This window comes from Crinia signifera, chromosome 5, assembly GCF_055691185.1.
Source record: "Crinia signifera chromosome 5, ASM5569118v1, whole genome shotgun sequence".
Classification (NCBI taxonomy): Eukaryota; Metazoa; Chordata; class Amphibia; order Anura; family Myobatrachidae; genus Crinia; species Crinia signifera.
In genome coordinates this window covers 323,989,516-324,010,419 of record NC_139221.1, presented here as the reverse complement: position 1 = coordinate 324,010,419, position 20,904 = coordinate 323,989,516, and the positions used below count along the sequence as shown (strand labels likewise).

At 47.4% G+C, this 20,904-nt stretch overlaps 1 protein-coding gene across 1 annotated transcript in view; it reads left to right on the top strand.

Annotated features, from left to right (window-relative positions):
• The window catches only part of LOC146005595 (uncharacterized), a 76,562-nt gene that overhangs the window by 36,722 nt on the left and 18,936 nt on the right, over positions 1-20,904 (top strand). The window contains exons 11-19 of the mRNA XM_083144921.1: positions 2,707-2,808; positions 3,233-3,331; positions 6,718-6,846; positions 7,241-7,369; positions 9,620-9,736; positions 10,416-10,514; positions 11,191-11,391; positions 13,113-13,211; positions 19,361-19,567. Coding sequence (XP_083001047.1) covers positions 2,707-2,808; positions 3,233-3,331; positions 6,718-6,846; positions 7,241-7,369; positions 9,620-9,736; positions 10,416-10,514; positions 11,191-11,391; positions 13,113-13,211; positions 19,361-19,567 — 1,182 coding nt within the window. The remainder of the gene's footprint in view (positions 1-2,706; positions 2,809-3,232; positions 3,332-6,717; positions 6,847-7,240; positions 7,370-9,619; positions 9,737-10,415; positions 10,515-11,190; positions 11,392-13,112; positions 13,212-19,360; positions 19,568-20,904) is intronic.

Genomic DNA, 20,904 nt, shown 5'->3' with positions numbered 1-20,904 from the left:
TGATGTAGTTCTGTAACCTCTCTCACATCTGGGTCCAGTACTGATGTAGTTCTGTAACCACTCTCACACCTGGCTTGGGCACTGATGTAGTTCTGTAACCACTCTCACACCTGGCTCCAGTACTGATGTAGTTCTGTAACCTCTCTCACATCTGGGTCCAGTACTGATGTAGTTCTGTAACCACTCTCACACCTGGCTCGGGCACTGATGTAGTTCTGTAACCACTCTCACACCTGGCTCGGGCACTGATGTAGTTCTGTAACCGCTCTCACACCTGGCTCGGGCACTGATGTAGTTCTGTAACCGCTCTCACACCTGGCATGGGCACTGATGTAGTTCTGTAACCACTCTCACACCTGGCTCAGGTACTGATGTAGTTCTGTAACCGCTCTCAGACCTGGCTCAGGTACTGATGTAGTTCTGTAGCCGCTCTCACACCTGACTCAGGTACTGATGTAGTTCTGTAACCGCTCTCACACCTGGCTCGGGCACTGATGTAGTTCTGTAACCGCTCTCACACCTGGCTCGGGCACTGTTGTAGTTCTGTAACCACTCTCACACCTGGCTCAGGTACTGATGTAGTTCTGTAACCGCTTTCACACCTGGCTCAGGTACTGTTGTAGTTCTGTAGCCGCTCTCACACCTGGCTCAGGCACTGATGTAGTTCTGTAACCACTCTCACATCTGGCTCAGGCACTGATGTAGTTCTGTAACCACTCACACCTGACTCCAGTACTGATGTAGTTCTAGCAGGGGGTGTTTGCATGAGGCACCCAGGAAAAATTGTGGGTGAACCCAGAAAACCGCTGGGTATCCCCTTGCGAATGCAGACGGGCAGCTGCCTGCCGTGGGAGGATGGCTGATGACACAGGATGTCAGACACCCGCCCCATTCTCGGACCGGATGCCGCAAATATAGGTCAGTCAAGACTGACTTATATTTGCAAACAGGGGAATAAATTAGGTACTTGTTTCCTAGCACGGCGCCAGCGATAAAAATTGTATCCAACGGGTGCTAAAAAATCGCGTTGATCGCATCGCATGCAACCAAATCGCATGCGATGCGATCAACGCGATATTTTACATTGGAACCAATGTAAAATGGTCCGTGAGACCCGATTTTACATTGGCCCCAATGTCAAATGCTCCCCAGACCCCGATTTTCATTGTATCCCCACCCTGATGGGTCAAATCCCCCCCATTGTTAACGCCACCCCATGATTAACGCCAACCTGAAGCGTGGCGAGCGCAGCAATCCCGCGAGGGGCGGCGGCACGCGTCCTCCGACCTTTTCATACCCCCACTATCCACGTCGGCGTGGAGTTGATTTTATATAGTGTGGCGAGCGGACGCGCATTACTTCACAGGTATTACGCGTCCCCTCGAGGTTCTCGCTGCGCTCGCCATGCTTCGGGCTCGGTGGCTCGCTGCGCTCACCACACTATATAAAATCAACTCCACGCCGACATGGATAGTGGGGATATGAAAAGGTCGGAGGACGCGTTATGCCGCCCCTCGCGGGCTCGCTGCGCTCGCCGCGGTTTGGAGTTGGCGTTCATTGTGGGGTGGTGTTAACGATGGGGGGGCATTTTACATACAAATTACCCATCAGGGTGGGTATACAATCAAAGATCGGGTCCATTGGCCCATTTAACATTGTTCTGTATGTAAAATCGGGTCCATCGCATCGGTCGCATTGTATGCCATTATAATGGCATACAATGGACCCAATTTTACATAGGAATTTAACATTGAATACAATGCATTCAATGTTAAATCGCGTCGGTCACGTCGGTCGTATTGCATACCTTAAGTTAAGGCATGCGGTGGACGCGATTTTTTAAGTGTCGCTCACCCGGCAGGCGGGGTTAGATGGCTCGCTATGCAGCACATTTACGCTGCTTAGCAAGTCAACCAGAATCAGGCCCAAAATGCGCCCTGCGATCAGGTATGAATTAGGTCCTAGCTACGATCCCATGTAGTACTTTATATGGCCACATGATGGCGACAAACTCCAGCAATGTAATACCTGGTAGCTGAATGTGCATTATAACTAATCAGAACACCCCCCGCTGTACGATACATATTATTACAAGAGACAAGTTTGATTCGTGTCATCTTCTTATGCTACATGTTGAAGTGTCAGAACATGATGTGATTTACACAACACACTCCTTTATATCCAGTGTTTCTGGAATGGGGCTCCCAGGGCTGCTCACACTACTGCTAGAGCGCCGTCATTATGTCCGAGTAGTGCACTGGGCCTGATTCAGAGCATAAAATCACGAAATTGGGCAAAACCATGCTGCACTGCAGGTGGGGCAGATGTATCCTGTGCAGAGAGAGTTATATTTGGGTGGGGAGTGTTTAAACTGAAAACTAAATTGCAGTGTAAATATACAGCTGTCAAACATCTGTGTGAGCTACATGCAAAAGCAGCCAGTATTTACCCTGCAGAGAAACAAGATAAATGTGTTTGATCCCTGTGCAACACAAAATGAATTGCTTGTTTTGCATTACTGAATCTGGTCCACTGTTTGGCCCGTGAGTGCGATCTGAGTGTCGTTAGCTCTATACCTGTCTGTTAATACCAAGTTGTTGTTTTTTATCAGTGTATTCAGTCCCTGTTGTACAGCGCTGCGGAGTATGCTGGCGCTATATGCTAATAATTAAGGTTAGAGACTGCAGCCATGCTGTTCTCTCTCAGGCACAGGAGACTCCTCTACACATCGCCGCACAGATAAAGGACGGAGAGAAAGTGGTGGAGATCCTGCTGAAGAGTGGAGCGGACGTCAACATGGAGCGAGCGGTAAATAGATGTGTTTGGGGCACACACTGTGATGTCACACACTGGCTCCTCCCTCAGCCAATCAGCAGCAGGATCGGGGGGGGGGGGGGGGGGGTAATTGTCTATTCACGGCTCCATAGGAATCACATGTTAATGTTAAAGTTTGATAGTTAATCATCCGAAGTGCGGTTCCCGGCCGTATAACAGATTGAATGGGTACGAATGGGTGCATTAATACCCATTCGGTCTTAGTCAATTTCCCCCAAACTGTAGAAACCATGCACTAGAGTCGGTCACATTTCTCCTTCTATGGGGCTATCTGCTATAGCCTTAGATAATCACCATCTGTGAGTTACACCAACGATATCTCTGACCACCGATTTGCCCATAAGAAATAATTGCATTTCCACTTCTGTTAGTTACATCCTTGCCTTCTTGTCAGCAGAATGGCGAGACTGCGCTGCACGTCGCGGCTCAATATGGCAACATCAAGATGGTAACCGCCCTGATAAACGAAGGAGGGGAAGTCACGTGGCAATCAAAGGTGTTGGTCGTTATTATCGATGTTAATGTTTCCTGCAGATATACGCTTTTGTTTTATTTACGTCTTGTGAGTGAGACATTGATAGAAGTGCGGATCACGAGCAAACATTTCCATAAGTTACTGAAACACTTTCTACTGACGCTGAACGTGGCAATCCTTGCGTCTCTTTGTGCAGGGGCTCAGATTTTGGTGCGGTCTCTCCGATGTAGGCCGTGCAGCAGGCCCGATGGGGGGGTGTCGCTAACAATGACATGCTGCTCCCCTCGGTAGGACCTGGCTTTGGCATCTGTGTACCCGGCCTTAAGCTGGATACATATCAGACTATATGTATACCCAGCATGGTCGTGCGCAATGGGACCCAGTGGGGGGGACATACACACTGATGCCGGCCGTGACGATGGGATGGAGAGCGGGGGCCATGCAGGGCCAATGGAGGATGTTACTGACGATGTACGGGAGCATGCATCCTCAATGACATTGGGGGGCTTTTAGACGTGATCACTGGGATGTGCATACGCAACTTAAAAGAATATAATTGTTCTTAAATTGTTGAATCACTTTTGTTACCATTACCATCAGTCATCTCCTAATGCATGTGATCTTACTTGTGTCTCTAGTGAAGAGTTCTGTGGTATTTACTGTAGCCCACAAGAATTATTTTCTTTAGGAGCATGTGCATTGGCCTTGCTTCCAAACGTTCTAGATCTGTTTCCTTCCATCAAATATTTCATGGGGTGTTTTCTCTGTAGCATTTCCATGTAGAAAGGTGGCCTTTCCCAACGTTTCTTCACTGCCAGTGCAGATTACATATAGTAAATCAAGGCAATGTTACTTCTACTTAGAACATAGTCTCTCTGCAACATAATTGTGTTCCTGGTAAATTTGGTACAGATTTTCTTAGAATTGTTTGTATCTTCTTCCTGTCCCGTTATCTGCACCAAGTATGTTCCATCCTGCCAAATGTGTTGCTTACTTGGGCATGATATTCGTCCAGTCTCTGGTAAAGGATCCGTACTTTATAGCAGATAATGGGTGTACCGTACCTTCAGCCATAGAACATAGGCTCATTGCCCCAACGTCGTCATGTTACATATTGAAAACGTAGATGCTTTATTCTTTATATTGCACACGGGGATAAACACCTCTTATTCACCGTTATTCCGTTTATCCGTCTCGGAATGTTGTTTTATTTGATCTTATTTATAACAGAAATGGCCATTAAGCTGCAGACCTATCTGAGCTACAGATGAGGTTTCATCCTGAGCGATGGCCACAAAGTGCCTCCCGGGGTATGTGAATAAGCCCCTCTCCTATGGAAACCAGGGATAAGTGTGCTCGCTTACTGTTTGGCATGTTGTTTTACGGCTAATGTGCAGTGATTTATTGTGGTGGAAACGTTACTGGGTCTTGGCACCAACTAAGGGTCTATTTATATAATTTAACTGTAATATTAAGTATGACTCAGAAAGATACGTTTATGGCCTCAGTTACTGGAAACCTGCGTCCGTGCTTCCTGATGTGATTAGCTTAAATAGGACACGTCGTAATTATACCTCCCAACTGTCCCACTTTTCACTGGGGCTGTCAGTGTCCTATGGTGGGAGTGGCAGTTGGGGGGCATGACCAGCATCTTATATATCGCTGGCCAGGCCCCCGTAGTAATGAAAAATGGGGGTGCGTCCAGATTCTCCCCTTCTAAATGTTCAAGGTATGCATATTTATTATTTAGAATATAACAGACTGGGGCAACCTTTGGCACTTGGTGCCACATATAGTATATACATATTTATAAGACGTGCCTCGACAAACTCTTAGATCTGAAAAAGTGCCACCTGACGAACTGCAGGCTCCTGCCCACTGACATACAGTATAATATCTGTGGCTGTGGGGTTATTGTATCAAATAGTGAAAAGAGTAGAGAAGTGGACCAGTTGGAGATGTTGTCCATAGCGACCAATCAGCTGCAAGGTAGCATTTATCACGTACAGTACAATCTTTTAGCCATGCAGCTCTGATTTTAAGGAACTCACTTCACCGCACAGTGTGAGAGGTCATCACTCCAGAATCCTTCACGGCTCAAGACTTTCCTGTTTACTCAAGCATTATTGTAATTCCCTTGAGTATAGTTTATGAAAAGCTTTTCTGTACTTCATTGTTCCTGTACTGTATTACATTCATTCTATCTGTTAAGCGCCTTGAGTCATATTGGAGTCTGAGAGGTAGAAGCTGATTGGTCACTATGTGGTAGCCTCTCTTCTTTCTGTAGTATGCCAGGTGGTCCAGCAGGGTGCCAAGAGGAGAAGCTGCTCTGCCACGCCCTGTGGATGTGGGAAAGGTAGTTGAGCAGAGTGCTCGGACAAAGGGGGCAATCATCCCAAGGTTCAGAGGGACCCTGACACTCAAAGATTCAGGCAGGTGATGTCCGGCTGGAACAATGCACAACTGGGTAATAACTTCCATGAGAATGTGCTGAAGGGTCAGAGGAGCATGTGGTGAGCTCTGATTGGAGGAGCCTGTCACATGCTACCTTGACCCGTGTAGATCAGCAGCAGAAGCATTGTGGGAGTGACACACACTGAGGCTGTGACTGACGGTCATGTCTATTTCCTAGTGGGAGGATGGACCATCACGTGACGGGGCAGAACAGTGGGAGGAGCAAGGTCTGAAGAAGGGAGCTCAAATGGACGTTTGCCATGCTTAGGGCATGGTGGGTTGCTCTTCTTTGCTCGCCACTTGGGGACTAAAGGCAACAGGTGGTGGCGTGGATCTTGACACTGCAAGTAGGGATGGCCATCGACCATCGATGATTTTAAATCGTTGCTGGCCGATGTTTAATACTTTTGTCATCAATGGGAGAGAACTAGATGGTTTCCCTCCATCGGGACACGGAGCATAGCTCCGCCCTTAACACCAGTGAAGCCCTGCCCCCACATTCTGATTGGCCCATGGGCCAGTCAGTCAAAGAAAATGGATGACCATCGATAGGTAAAACTATCGATGGTCATCCATCACATGGTTTAATACTATTGATGGCGACTGCACCGATGGCCATCCCTAACTGCAACGCCACCGGCCTTGCTCCTGTGTGTGAGCCACTGGCCTTGCTTCTCCCCCTGGATGTGAGCCACCGGCTTTGCTCCTCCTCCTCCTGTGCAGGAAAGGTCCTTTATCCCACTATCCTTTTAACAATGTACCAAGCTGTGACTGCTCTGCCGGCTGCTGTCTGACGCTGTGAGTACATGGTGCCATTATATGGGGGCACTAGCATATAGCATGATGTAGGTTTCTGCAGTGTGTATGTGCGGTGGGCTGTAGTGTGGCATGATGTGAAGGTATTACAGTGTGGATAATGAGTGGGTATTTATATTGTGCCCTTATCTCCCCAGGCCAGAGAGAATGCCCTCCACACCGCCGTCCGGCACTGCCATCTGCCCATCGTAGAACTTATACTCAGCTATTTGGCAAATGAAAAGAGCGAAGCAGACGCTGTAACGTGTGTAAACCAGCCCAACCAGGTATGCCGGACATACTAATGTAGTCATTAAAGATATATATGGGGCCTATGTACTAATGGATAAACCATGCTGCACTGCAGGGGGGCAGATGCAGATTTGGATTCATATCATGAGGTGCAGTTATATATCCCTGCTGCTGGCCAGTGATCTCTGCATTGGATACAATGGCTGCTTTACGTCCCATTACCGAGCCACAGAAATAACCAGCTCTGCCCAATGCTACATAGTCATGGGTGAAAAACACAGACTGGGGGAACCACATAAACAGATCCAATAATAACGTGATCTGACGCCTTAACCAACAACAGACGGGACCGGGCCTCAAACGTCATTATCATTATTTCTGAGTAACGGTGGGAAGCCGGAATCATTCTCTGTCCTGCACTCCTTACAGGCCGGGGAGACCCCTCTGCACCTCGCTGCCGCCATTACCAGAGACCTGATCCACTGCGACGGGGAGGATGTGCGAATCATCAGGCTGCTTATGGAGCACCGTGCCGATATCACCTGCGGCACCGCACAGGTAACGGTGGGAGGGGTCAGGTGTGCAGAAACCTGCGATATAAATGACTTTATCAGACAATCGGAAGTTTCTGGGATTTAGGGCCTGATTCATACCTGTCCCCAGCCTAGTGAACAGGTAAATGCCGCCAGACAACCGAACAACCAAACCCATCCCCCCGCCACATGGACATTTGCATGCGAGTAGATATGTGCACTTACACATCCCCTCGCATGCAGACGCACATGTGAAAAATGTTTTGATGTTCGCTGACCATCGAATGATTTATGATTTTTTCCCCCCATTTGGAAATAAAAGTGTCTAAACTGACTCTTATTTCCAGCAGGGATGGCTGAAAAGGGGGCGGGCACACAGGTGGGACCAGCACAATCGGAAACAGGGTCGTCCGATTGAACCTGAATGAGACCCTTAGTTATCGTGTAAAGGATTTCTGCTGAACTGTAGTAATAATGATAATAATAACAATGTAACACTATATATAATGTATATATTATATACATTGTATATAGATGTAAGTACAATGTTCCATAGTAAATAAGAGCCATGTGGAGGCCTCGTCCATCTCGTGTTGTTCATAGTCCAGGCTGCCGGTAGCACAAAGCGTTTGGCGTATAAATCAGCGATAAGTACTATGACAATATTTACGCGGCAGGGTTACAGTGTTTACAGCACTTGTTGACTAATTAGAAGATTTGTGTCCGCACATCCAGCATGCCCCCACCCCCTGGGCCGCTGCAGACAGGGGGCTGCTCAGTACATACACCCCCTCTCACACTTCTGGCTGTTTATACTGAGTCTCTATGCTGTAAACGCAGCTCAGGACTTGGCTCCGGCAGTGCCCCCCCACACCCCCTCTGCAGCCAGCGTCTCACATACACTGCTCATACCGATTGTGTAAAGAAATAAACTGCCTACTACACACAGAATGATTTGAAGGACAATGGGCCAGATTCTCTAAGCTTCAAAAGTGATAAAATGGAGAGTGATAAACAGACAGCCAATCAGCTCCTACCTGCCATGTCACAGACTGTGTTTGAAAAATGTCAGACAGGAGCTGATTGGCTGGCTTTTTATCACTCTCCATTTTATCACTTTTGAAGCTTAGAGAATCTGGCCCAATGTGATTTTCCCAATCGATCGGAACCACCAATTGTTGAAATCATTCCATGCATCGTTAATGATGCGTGTACCTGCCGGTTGTTAACTATGGTCTATGATCTTCCATGCATGCAGGAAGATCATAGAGCAATCTTTTGTGAAATCGTTCCATGTGTGCGCACAATGAACGATTTCATACACTCGCGAATGATGTCAGATTTCTTCCAGCATCATCCCGTGTGCGGGCACCTTAAGGACGAAGAGGGAGATGGAGGGGGCACGGTATAGCTGCTGAGTGAGGCGCCATTTGAGGGTATGCGCTACACTAACTGGGGGTCGACATTGACACGAAAAAACTTGAAAAGCTCATGTCGACCCTTTTCCCATGTCGGTCATAAGATTACAAACCAATCAGCTGCCAGCCCGGGAGCCTTTGTCAGCCAATAATCAAAGCGTCTTTAAACCCCCAGGTCACCCGGACTCGACGAGGGGCCACTGGGAAACCACTGTGGAACTATAAGTCTCAGCAAGCCTGGTAGATATTTACTGGCATGCTGACACTCGTAGAACCACAACATTTCCTTCAAATTAGTCCGTAAGAGATGAATGTGATGGGTGTCAAGAGATTTAAGAGTTTTTTCTGGTTGACTCACAAGGCTGCGAATTTCGCAGTCCACCAGACACTGCCCGTATGGCTGCCCGCTCCCTCTTCGCACACCGCGATCCCCCACACGGCTGCAAATGGATTTCTCCAGCGCTTGCAGATCTGAGACACCTCTGTGTAATCCCTGTGTCATGTATCATCCCTTCCAACACTCAGCATCTGTCAGTAAATGTCACCGGCTACCAGTCCCCTGGGAATATCTGCTGGGTGACTAAGACAAGCGGACCTGTGGCCTGGGCTGTACGTATTCTCCCAGTCTCTGCTCCTATGGGTTCTATAGAGCACCTGCAACAAGTTGCTTAATTTTCTGGGAGTGTCAGGGAAAACGCAGGCGTGGCCAAGCATTTAAGGGGAAGTCATGTGACATTGCACCTGCCAGATAATTAGATTATTTAATCAATGGATACATATACGATAATGGCTATATACTGTAGATAGTTATGTGCTGTAATAACTCTATCTCACCATTGTACATTGTGACATGGAAGGCCGGCGAGACTCCGCTGCATTACTGCGCCAGGATGGGGAATGAGGACGTCTTACTGGAGATGATTGAATATATCGGACCCAACCAGAGGCAGCAGATCCTCAACAAGCAAGCAAAGGTGACTCCACCCGTTGTGCAACAACTTGTCCTCTTGGGAAGCGGGTGTGTGATGTCATAATTAACAAGGCTTCCTCCCCTACGTGTCCGGGAAGGGTTCTGCAGGAAAACGTAAACACTGGTGGCGATTCAATTGTTTATCATGATGGGGGTGTATTTTTTTTTTTTTATATCACCAATTCTTTGTCATTAGAGGCCGTACTGCTGGCAACCCAATAAGTGCAGTTTGGGTGCCTAAATGGGTCACTTTCCGCACACTTCAGCTCACCAGTGGAAGAGCTGGTGAGTTGAAATATGTCTCCCGCATCTCAGCGCTCATGAACAAAGCAACAATTGAATTGCTCCACTGGGCACCATCTAGTGAAGAAACAATTGAATTCCCCCTATTGTGTTTAGGTGCTATAGACGACCACCTAGATCTGCCGCTGACCAGCATAAAGCCATGTGACAGCATTTTGGATTATATTAGACACAAGGCCAGGTGCTGTACAGTATATACACCCACTTGCCGTAGGGGTGATTTATGGTGCAGTGTTACTGCTACCTAATGCAGGTTCTATTACTGGGCTGTCTGGGTGGAGCGTCTTTGTGGGATGCAGCAACATTGTTTCAACAAAGTAGAAAGCTACAGCCTAGTTCTAATATATATGTAACATTTTCCTGTCCATTCCTTGTCTCAGAATGGGTGGTCACCACTGCTGGTGGCGGCAGACAAGGGCCACACGGGGATTGTGAACCTCCTGTTACAGAACCACGTCAGGGTGGATGTATTTGATGAGGTAAGTGGGCACCGAAACATCATTATGTCCTAATGTAACCGCCTATACATTAAGATGGCCCTGCATACAATTGGAATCGGTACATCTGTCAGAATGAACTTAGGTCTACAGTCATTAGGTCGACTGGCTGGAAGGTCGACCTGATTTAAGGTCGACATGGGCCAAGGTCAACATGACTTAAGGTCGAATTTGCATAAAGGTCGACATGAGGAAGGTCGACTGGTAATAAGGTCGACTTGGGTTTTTCACTGTTTTTTTTTATCCGAATGTCGACATGGACACAGTTGGCAATGAGCATCGGACCCTCGCTTCGCTCGCGATGCATCGGGCTTGGTGGCTCGCTTTGCTCGCCACAGCTTTAATAACCTCCTCCACGCCCTAGTGGATGGTAGGGCATGAAATACCGCCTGTCGGCACGTCGGCTCAAAAAACAGTGAAAAACCTCATGTCGACCTTATGACCAGTCGACCTTCCTCATGTCGACCTTTATGCAAATTCGACCTTAAGTCATGTCGACCTTGGCCCATGTCGACCTTAAATCAGGTCGACCTTCCTGCCAGTCGACCTAGTGGGGTCGACCTAATGACTGTAGACCTAAGTTCATTCTAATAGATGACCGCATCCCATACAATTGTATCTGGAAATTACTATTTGTAATAATTTTGTTTCTCCTCAGCACGGCAAAGCGGCCTTACATCTGGCCTGCCAGAACGGCCACGACAAGATGGCGGACATCCTGCTGAGACACAAAGCCTTCGTAAACACCAAAACCAAGCTCGGTCTCACGCCGCTTCACCTGTGCGCTCAAAATGGCTTCAACCGTCTGGTTAAATTACTTGTGGAGATCCACCACGCCAGCATTGATGCCATGTCGCTGGTAAATAGCAATATAAATGTCACCCAATGCAAGAAAGCCAACAAGACACCTGCTGGGCCTAAATTTAGTATAAGGGTTTATTTGTTTACCAAATATATCCCTGGAAATGTAATGCTGCCCATACATATGTGAGATATCGCATACAATCCTTCGATTTCGACCGCATCTGGCCGAGAAATCGAATGATTGTATGCATTTTTAAGGGGACATTCGACGCGATATGCGGGCACGCCGGTCGAATGACGGGTCTCAAGATCTTATGTGCTGCACATAATATCTATCGAATCGCAGGAGCGATCGCATGTGGTTTTTAACCACATGCGATCCGCAAGTGGGGGGCGGAGGGAATGCTTTTTCATCGGCGTGGGGAGAGGGGGCCGGAGGGACTGCTGGCGGCATGGGAGACGGCGGGCAGAGGGCGGCGTTATGTAGCGCAAGAAGCGCTAGCAGGTGGCTGGGGTCTGTCAGCGGTGGCGGCAGAAGTGTTTAAGCAATTCTGCCGCCACCGCTGACTGACCCCTGCCACAGCACTAGCGCTTCTTGCGCTACATAACGCCACCCTCTGCCCGCCCTCTTCCAGCACCCAATGTGCCATCTCAAGATGGCATGCGACATCGGGTGCTGCAAAGGGGACACTTTAGCACCACAAGATGCAATCAGGTTCGTTGGACATCGCACTGCGATGTCGCATCGAATCCGATCGCACTGCGATGTTGCATTGAATCCGAGTGCACATATGTATGGGCAGCATAATACTCCTTTTACACCTCCGAAAAATCTGGGTCAGCGGCGGGTCAGACCTGGATCTGCGGCGGTGTAAATGGGGTCAAGCTGACCTGGGTAGAACACGGTTAGGAGCCGTGTAGAGGCCGGTGTAAAGGGTCCCGCTGCGGGTTGAGGCACCAGTGTACGGTGTGCAGCTCTGGAGAAGCTGTCCCCGGCTGCTGCGGGAGGAGGGGGTGTCTGTGGCTGCTGAGTGGGGAGGGAGGCTGTCAGGCTGCTGAGGGGGGAGACAGAGAGGATGCTGGCCACGGCTGCTGCTGTAACTCCCCCCTGCAGCCTCGGGGTCCCTGTGGTGGATGGGCAGTCAGTGGCGTGGTCCCAGCGGCGGATGGGAACTAGTAGCGCTTCTTATCCACCGCAGGGATACCGCCCCACAGCCCCATATGTACAGCCCCATAGAAACCTATGGAGGCTGTTTTTGTAATCCGAAATGTAATCCACAGAAGATACAGTATCGGAGAAATCTGATGCTGTCCCTCCTTGTTCCATCTCGTGGATACATTATTTGGGAGTCCCCTGGAAATGTCTATTGTCAGTGGATTATATGCCCTGTGAGTGTCCCCTCCACTTTTCCTACGCGTCACATAACAATAACACAGGGGCAGATGTATTAAGCCTTAAAAACAGATAACCGCGATGTTGATAAAGAGTGATAAACACCCAGCCAATCTGCCCCTAACTGTCATGTTACAGGCTGTGCGTGTGTGTGCAAAATGACAGTTAGGGGCAGATTGGCTGGACATTTATTACGCTTTGTCACCCTCACGTTTATTTCTTCTCAAGGCTTAATACATCTGCCCCATTGTCTGGAGGGCTCGTGAATCTCTGCTCGGAGCATTTACAGTCGTCAGTAAAACTGTAATAATAATCCTGTTACTGTCCGTAGTGCTCATCTCTAATACTGCTGCTTACATCGTCTCTCCCCTTTCCTGACGCAGACCAAGTGCACCCCCCTGCACCTAGCAGCCCGGAGCGGACAGCTGGACGTCTGCAACACTCTACTGACCCTGAAGGCTGATGCCAATGCTACTGAAATAGTAAGATCTGCCGGCAAACGCACTGCACACATGCCCACGCGACGGATTGCACCTGAACGAGGAGGGGGCAGGGGTGCTCGGGAGTAGAATGGTGGGAAGGCTTGAGGAGATTTAAAAAACCTTAAACCAATAAATGAGTGTAGAATAGAGGGCAAAGACAGCTACATTGTGGAGATAGCAAAGGGAAAGGAGGAAAAAGGGAACAAGGTATACGAAAGGTGTATGAGACACACAGCCAAGTACAAATATTGTCCATGATGCGGATTTATCATTTCAGGAACCTTCTGCAACTGTCACAGGTAACATGACCAGGGCAAACGAAAGACGAGATCTGAAATGCCTTTACCTGTATGCTAGGAGTCTAACTGGTAAAATGGGGGAACTAGAGACCCTAGTTTTGGATGAAGATATGATCTCATTACTGAAAGTTGGTGGGATAAATCACATGAGTGGGAGGCTAACAGAAGGTTATAGTCTTAGAAAAAACAGATTAGGTAGAAGGGGAGGGGGGGGGGGTATTTTTATATGTTAAACCATCCTTAAAAGCATACATAAGGGAAGACATATACAAGAGCACAATGAAGTCAGTACAATCGGTATGGGTAGAAATCACAGGTAATATTAAAGGGGCTAAAAAACTTATAGTAGGAAAATTTTTATGAACCACCCAAAATAAATACGGAGGAGGGAAAAGACCTCTTGTTACAGGTGGGAAAAGCGGGCAACTTACGGGACATTATTATTATGGGTGACCTTAACCACCCTGAAATAAATTGGAAGGATAGGTCAACTAGTACCGCTAAGGGAAATGTTTTATTGGATGCCCTAAATTACCACTATTTGTATCAATTCATTGAAAGTCCAACCAGAAATAACAATATCCTGGATCTCTTGATAAGACAGAACGTAAAATAGCGGCAGATAGCAAATATAATCCCCAAAAATTCTACAGTTATATAAACAGGAAAAGGTTGAGGAAGGTAAATGTTGGCCCATTAAAAAATTAGCAGGGTACCCTGTTAATTGAAGGAAAAGAGAAAGCGGAATTATTCAATTAATATTTTGCTTCGGTATTTACAAGGGAAGAATCTTCAGAAGATCTCCCACAGATTAAATACTCGGCTCTTGATTGCTTCCAAACTGTATGTTTGAGTGAGGAAATAGTCAAAAATAGATTACAGAACCTATATAGTAACAAATCTCCTGGTCCGGACGAAATACACCCTAGGATACTAAAAGAATTGAGTTCTGTCATAGCAATACCACACTATCTGATATTCAAGGAATCAATAAACTCAAGGATGGTACCAAGGGACTGGCACATAGCTAACGTAGTACCAATATGGAAGAAAGGTAGCAAAAACTAACCCTGAAAATTATAGACAGGTCAGCCTTACATCCATTGCGGTGAAAATAATAGACGGAATAATAAGTTATAGGGTGAGATTTAATCGTATGAGAGATTCAGAAAGTGAGAGATTTGGTGAGAAATCTCCAGTTTTTTTAAAGCGGCAATCATTTACACTGCAAAACCAGTTTGATTTTGCAGTGTAAATGATTGCCGCTTTAAAAAAACCTGGAGATTTCTCACCAAATCTCTCACTTTCTGAATCTCTCATCCTATTAAATCTCACCCATAGTATCCAAATTTCTTAGAACAGGAGAAGGTCATAAGTAAGGCTCAGCATGGGTTTGTAAAAAAATTGATAATGCCAGAAGAATTTAATTAGCTTCTATGAGGAAGTCAGTAGGGGTCTAGATGTAGGGAAAGCTGTTGCTGTAATACTTCTTGATTTCGCTAAAGCTTTTGACATGGTGCCTCATAAAAGGTTATTAATAAAACTAGGTAATTTAGGGTTAGGAGATAAAATGTATAATTGAATTAAAAACTGGTTGCACATTCGGGAACAGAGAGTGGAGATAAATGGCATACATTCCAGCTGGGGTGAGGTCCAAAGTGGAGTCCCGCAAGGTTCAATGTTGGGACCCACCTTGTTTAATATATTCATTAATGAAATAGGAAGCGACATAGTGAAAAAAATTGCAATATTTGTGGATGACACGTAAATGAGTAAGGAAATTAACTCAGGAGAGGATGTGGATACACTACAAAGTGACTTAATTAAACCAGAAAGGTGGAAAATGCAGTTTAACCATGATGAATGTAAAGTAATTATGGCAGGGCTGGGCAATTGCGGCCCTCCAGATGTTGATGAACTACACATCCCAGGATGCTTTGCATTAGTTTTGCTATGTGGCCATGCTGAAACTGATGCAAGGCATGCTGGGATGTGTAGTTCATCAACATCTGGAGGGCCACAATTGCCCAGCCCTGCATTATGGGAATAAAAATGAACATGCTACCTATAGGCTAAATTGAGTTATTATAGGGAATTCTGCTGTAGAGAAGGACTTGGGGGTCATCATAGATGAAAAATTGGGTAATAGTGCACACTGCTCAAGTGCAGCAGCAAAAGCAAACCGGACACTGGCATGCATTAAAAGGGGTATGGATTTAAGGGATGCCAATGTGATAGTGCCTCTTTACAAGGCATTGGTGAGACCACACTTAGAATATTGTGTTCAGTTCTGGGCACTGCACCTTAAAAAGGACATAAATGAATTGGAACAGGTACAGAGAAGGGCGACTAAGCTAGTAACAGGTCTGGAATCACTAGAATACAAAGATAGGATAACCAGGCGGAATATGTTTTCACTGGAGAAACGGAGATTGAGAGGTGATATGATTAGTATGTTCAAATAAAGGAATAGGACTCATATGGAACTGGGACATGATTGGTCACTAACAGGCCTATACTTGGACACGCGGCATGTACTGAGGCTCGAGGAAAATAAATTCCGCACTGAATTAAGAAGAGGATTCTTCACCATTAGAGCAGTAACATTCTGGAACTCATTGCCAGTGGGGGTGGTTACAGCAACTACTGTTAATGTATTTAAATCAAAACTGGATGCATATTTGGCCACTAAGGGAATCCTATAGATATGACTTACTCAAGTCAGTAGTTACAAGTTAGATAGGTTGGACTCGATGGACTAATGTCTTTTTTCAACCTTACTATGTTACTATCTAAGTTCCTCTTCTCAGACCATAACAATCCCTAATGTTGATGCAACGTGTAGAGACCAGCAATAAGCAGCCTGTGAGTGTAGGTGATTGTTCTGCACTGTGACGCATTTCAGCTGCGTAATACGTGTCCAGTGACATCAGAGGAGGCAGTCTCTTCCACACGTGTCACTGCAGACATAAAAGGGCCGCCTGCCTGTCACACTAGTCGTCACCTTCCTGGACTGCTGGAGATCAGGCGGCCGCAGGACATTGCTACTTGTGCCGCTCCCTTTCCTCTCCATGATTATCCTGCACGGCCGGTGACACCGAACTGCGACCTTGATGTTCACATGAAACGTTGAGAGGATTTCCTCCGTGCTAATGATCAAAGTGCGGGGTCATTGAGAAGACTCGGAAGCCAATCAGACTGGCTGCATGTATAGTCCCAGTGCGTCTGTCTGCTGCTGACACTCAGCAGTCATTCCTTGGGTAGTTGTATATGTAACAATGCATTTAAGGCCCCATAGAGCATTGGTTTGGGCATGTCAGCCTGCAACATATTCAATACAATGCCGTTTCTTCCTCTTCTTAGCCGCCTTAACATCTACAAAGGTGTTTACTTTTAGTTACCCTTGGGTATTACACAGATCAGCTCTGCTTTGTGCATTAAAATAACATCATGTTCTTCGAAGACAGAAAAACAACTGTTTTACATAAAGTTGTCTGAGGGTTCTGTATCTGAATTTCCAAACGCACAAGGCTCTGGAATTTGCACCCTCAGGTCTCCCATCCCCCTGCAGTCGGGAGACTTTAGCAGGTTTGGTAAAACTGACAAAATGACATATTTTTATAGATTGTCTGGGTTTTTTGGTATCAGGACAACACCATATGCCCAACAAACACAAATGTCAATCTTTTGACTGTCGATTTTGCGTCTGCCGACATTTTGGTGTTGACATGTCAGGAGCAGGTATTGTGCAAAGTCAGGGGGGGGAGAGATTAACCCTTTCTCTCTGTGAGAGAAGTGCAAAATAACCACTACAAATGCCAGCATCCCTCACATTTGTTATATAAATTCAAATAAAAAATGTTGTGTAAAAAAGATTATGGGCGAGATTTAATGGTGTCTGATATAATGACTTTTGCGATAATATTGCAAAAAAAATGTCCGATATCGCACTTTTTCCGATAATTGCACATTTTATAGGATGCGAATTGTGGGAAAGAATCGCACATTCTGACCTGGCGGTTTTTACATCAATTCACATCCAGATGTTTTACCATTATAAAGTATACAACTCGCAGATTTAATGGGATGCAATTTTTGGTAAATGTTTCAAAAAATCGCCAAACAAATAGACCAGGTTCTGACAGGCGAATTTGACGGAACAATGCACAGATCATTGAGATCTGTGCATGGTTCTGTGTTAAAATATGTGTAACAGTAAAAAAATTAAATTTTTTTCAAATGGCGTGAGGTCCCCCCTCCTTAGCATAACCAGCCCCAGGCTCATTGAGCCGGACCTGGTTTCAAAATTACGGGGGACAAAAAGAGTAGGGGTCCCCTGTACTTCTGAAACCAGCCCCGGACTTTTGGACCGGTCCTGGTTCCAAAAATACGGGGGACAAAAAAAATGGGGGTTCCCCGTATTTTGGGACCAGCTCCAACAGCCCACGGTGTCAAGCCACAGCCGGGGGACACTTTTTACATAAGGTCCCCGGCCATACCATACTCACCGTGGCTGGTCAGCCTTGGGGGAGTGGGTACCCCCAATAAAGGGGTTCCCAGTGTCCCCGGCATCCGTGGGCTGATACGCCGGGCTGATACGCATAAAAGTGTAAAAAAACATTGCTTTGTTACAGGTGAACTACAAGTCCCAGTAGGCCTCCCCGCATCCTGGGACTTGGCGAACCACAAGTCTCAGCATGCGGGGCATTAATGGGTCCCCTTGGACTTGTTGTCCACCTGTAAAAGAATGTTAAAAAAACCACAGACACAGAGAACAGCAAAACTTTATTACTTTATTTTATAACTTTATTTTATAACTTTATAACTTTATTATTCAGCTCCCTATGAGTGATCCTGAATCGGCACCTAAGTACAGGCAGAGGTCAGCTCAGTGGCGTAACTATCGTCCCGCAGCCCCCGCGGTGGCGGGGAGGCGCTGAGCGGGTGTGGGCGCCTGGGGGGCTGCGGGACATTACTCGCTGCCTTCTGCCGCCAGCGCCTGTGCCGGGTCCCAGCTCTCCCGAGTCCCGGCTACTGCTGCTGCAGCGCTGCTAATACAAATAGTGACACTTGGAAAATGGCTGCCCCCATACTGCAGACAGTTTTTCGTCTGCTTTTTGTAGGCAGCCATTTTCCAAGTGTCACTTTTGATTAGCAGCAGTAGACGGGAGAGCGGGGACCAGGCGCAGATGCGACAGGAGGTAACGTCTCATCCACCCCTCACCCCGGCTCCTCTCCGCGCACCCCGGCTCCCCTCCGCACACCCCGGCTCCCCTCCACCGCACCCCGGCTCCCCTCCACTGGGTAAGGTAACGGCCGCATTGGGAGGGTGGGGGGGGGGGGGAAGCGTTTGTTGTTAAACCTAGCGGAGGCGCCCCCCTGCATTTTCGGCAGGGGGGAGCAGAATCAGTAGTTACGCCACTGGGTCAGCTATGTCCCTTTTAGAAAGATGACGTCCGTATTGCAGGAGGTGTGATGAGGATGGCCCTGTATTATGCTCCTGACGGCTGCTTTTGGGTGCAGCGGACATCACACAGCTGGTGCAACATGCCCGGATATGCCTGTGTTGTCCGGATTGCACCCCCGCAACTTTATGTCGACGCCCCCCCATCCCATGGATGCACCACCCACCGGTTATTAGGCTGCGGTTATATTTTCCAGAATGCGGCTGTAGTTTCAGAGCTTGTAAACTTTTTGTGCTCTCCAAACAAGCCATTGTAATTCCATTTCTGTTTCTATGCGTTGCATTAGTCATTGTCACCGCTAGGGATGTGAGATGATCGGACTGATGCACACGTGTAGCTTAGTCTGATGCCAAAACCTTCTGTATAATCCTATGTGTAACTTTAGGAAGGACAAACGCCTCTCCACGTCGCCGCCCAGAACAACCACTCTGAAGTTGTAAAGCTGTTCTTGAAACACCGCCCGGAGCTGGTGACTTCCGCCAACATGGATGGTTTGACCTGTGCCCATATTGCGGCCTCTAAGGGCAGTGTGGCAGTGATCAAGGAGCTTCTCAAGTCTAACAGCAGCGGGGTGACCACAGCGCGCAGCAAGGTGAGGCCCACCCGTGGGCGAGGTGCCCTGTGTGTTGCTACTATAAAATCACTTTACTCAGCCGTTTATAGGCTCATAGGGATGCTGAGAAGATTTGTGGCACGCAATTGTTTCTAACTGATCATTTGTCGATAGTATTTATTTTGTGGATACAATGTTGCTGCATGCTGCTGCTGCTGCCCGGTTAATACTTGTAAAGAGTGGATACCTTGAATGCTGACCTTTTAACCCTGTTGAACAATTACCTGTTGACCTTATGGCCTCCAACGGCCGGTGTTCAGAAATCGGAAATATTAAAACATTTTGGGATCAGTGAATCTGGGATTTTTAAAATGAAGAATTTACCAGATTCCCAGATGGATTGTCGATCATCAATGATTGGGGATTGGCAGCACCTTTTGGGTAATTGGGAGAACGGATTTTAGATGTGTGGGAGCCCATAAAATGGCAGTTAGAAGCTTATTGGCTTTACTTTATCTGTCTCCAAATCGTCATAAATCTCCTGCTATTTACGCAGTTATGCAAGTTACTGTAGGTAGTAGGATTATTATGTCATTTCTTATATGATGCTAAAATATAGAATACAAGATATTGTGTGCTTTTACCCATACACTGAACATAGGGTGAGATTTAATAGGATGAGAGATTCAGAAAGTGAGAGATTTGGGAAGAAATCTCGGTACTCTTTACCTAGCACGGCGCCCATCGCGGCCATCAAATGCACTAAAAAACGGGTGCGACGCGATGCCCGCGATTTCCCATAGGGATCAATGTTAAAAGTGTGATTGGACGCGATTTTACTGTTCAATGCCTCAATGCCCGCGATTTTTCCATAGGAAACAATGTTAAATGGGCCACAGAGCCCTAATAGTCCCCCTGAAGTGTGAAATGGCCCCCACAATTGTTAACGCCACCCCACGATCAACGTGAACCCGAAGCGTGGCGAGCGCAGCGAGCCCGCGAGGGGCGGCGGTACGCGTCCTCCGACCTTTTCATACCCCCACTATCCACGTCGGCATGGAGTTGAGAATAGAATAGTGTGGCGAGCCCGAAGCGTGGCGAGCGCAGCGAGCCCCGCGAGGGGACGCGGATACCTTCACAGGTAAACGCGTCCCTTTGCGGGCTTCACAGGTATCTGCGTCCCCACGCGGGGCTCGCTGCGCTCGCCACGCTTCGGGCTCGGTGGCTCGCTGCGCTCGCCACACTATTCTATTCTCAACTCCACGCCGACGTGGATAGTGGGGGTATGAAAAGGTCGGAGGACGCGTACCGCCGCCCCTCGCGGGCTCGCTGCGCTCGCCACGCTTCGGGTTCACGTTGATCGTGGGGTGGCGTTA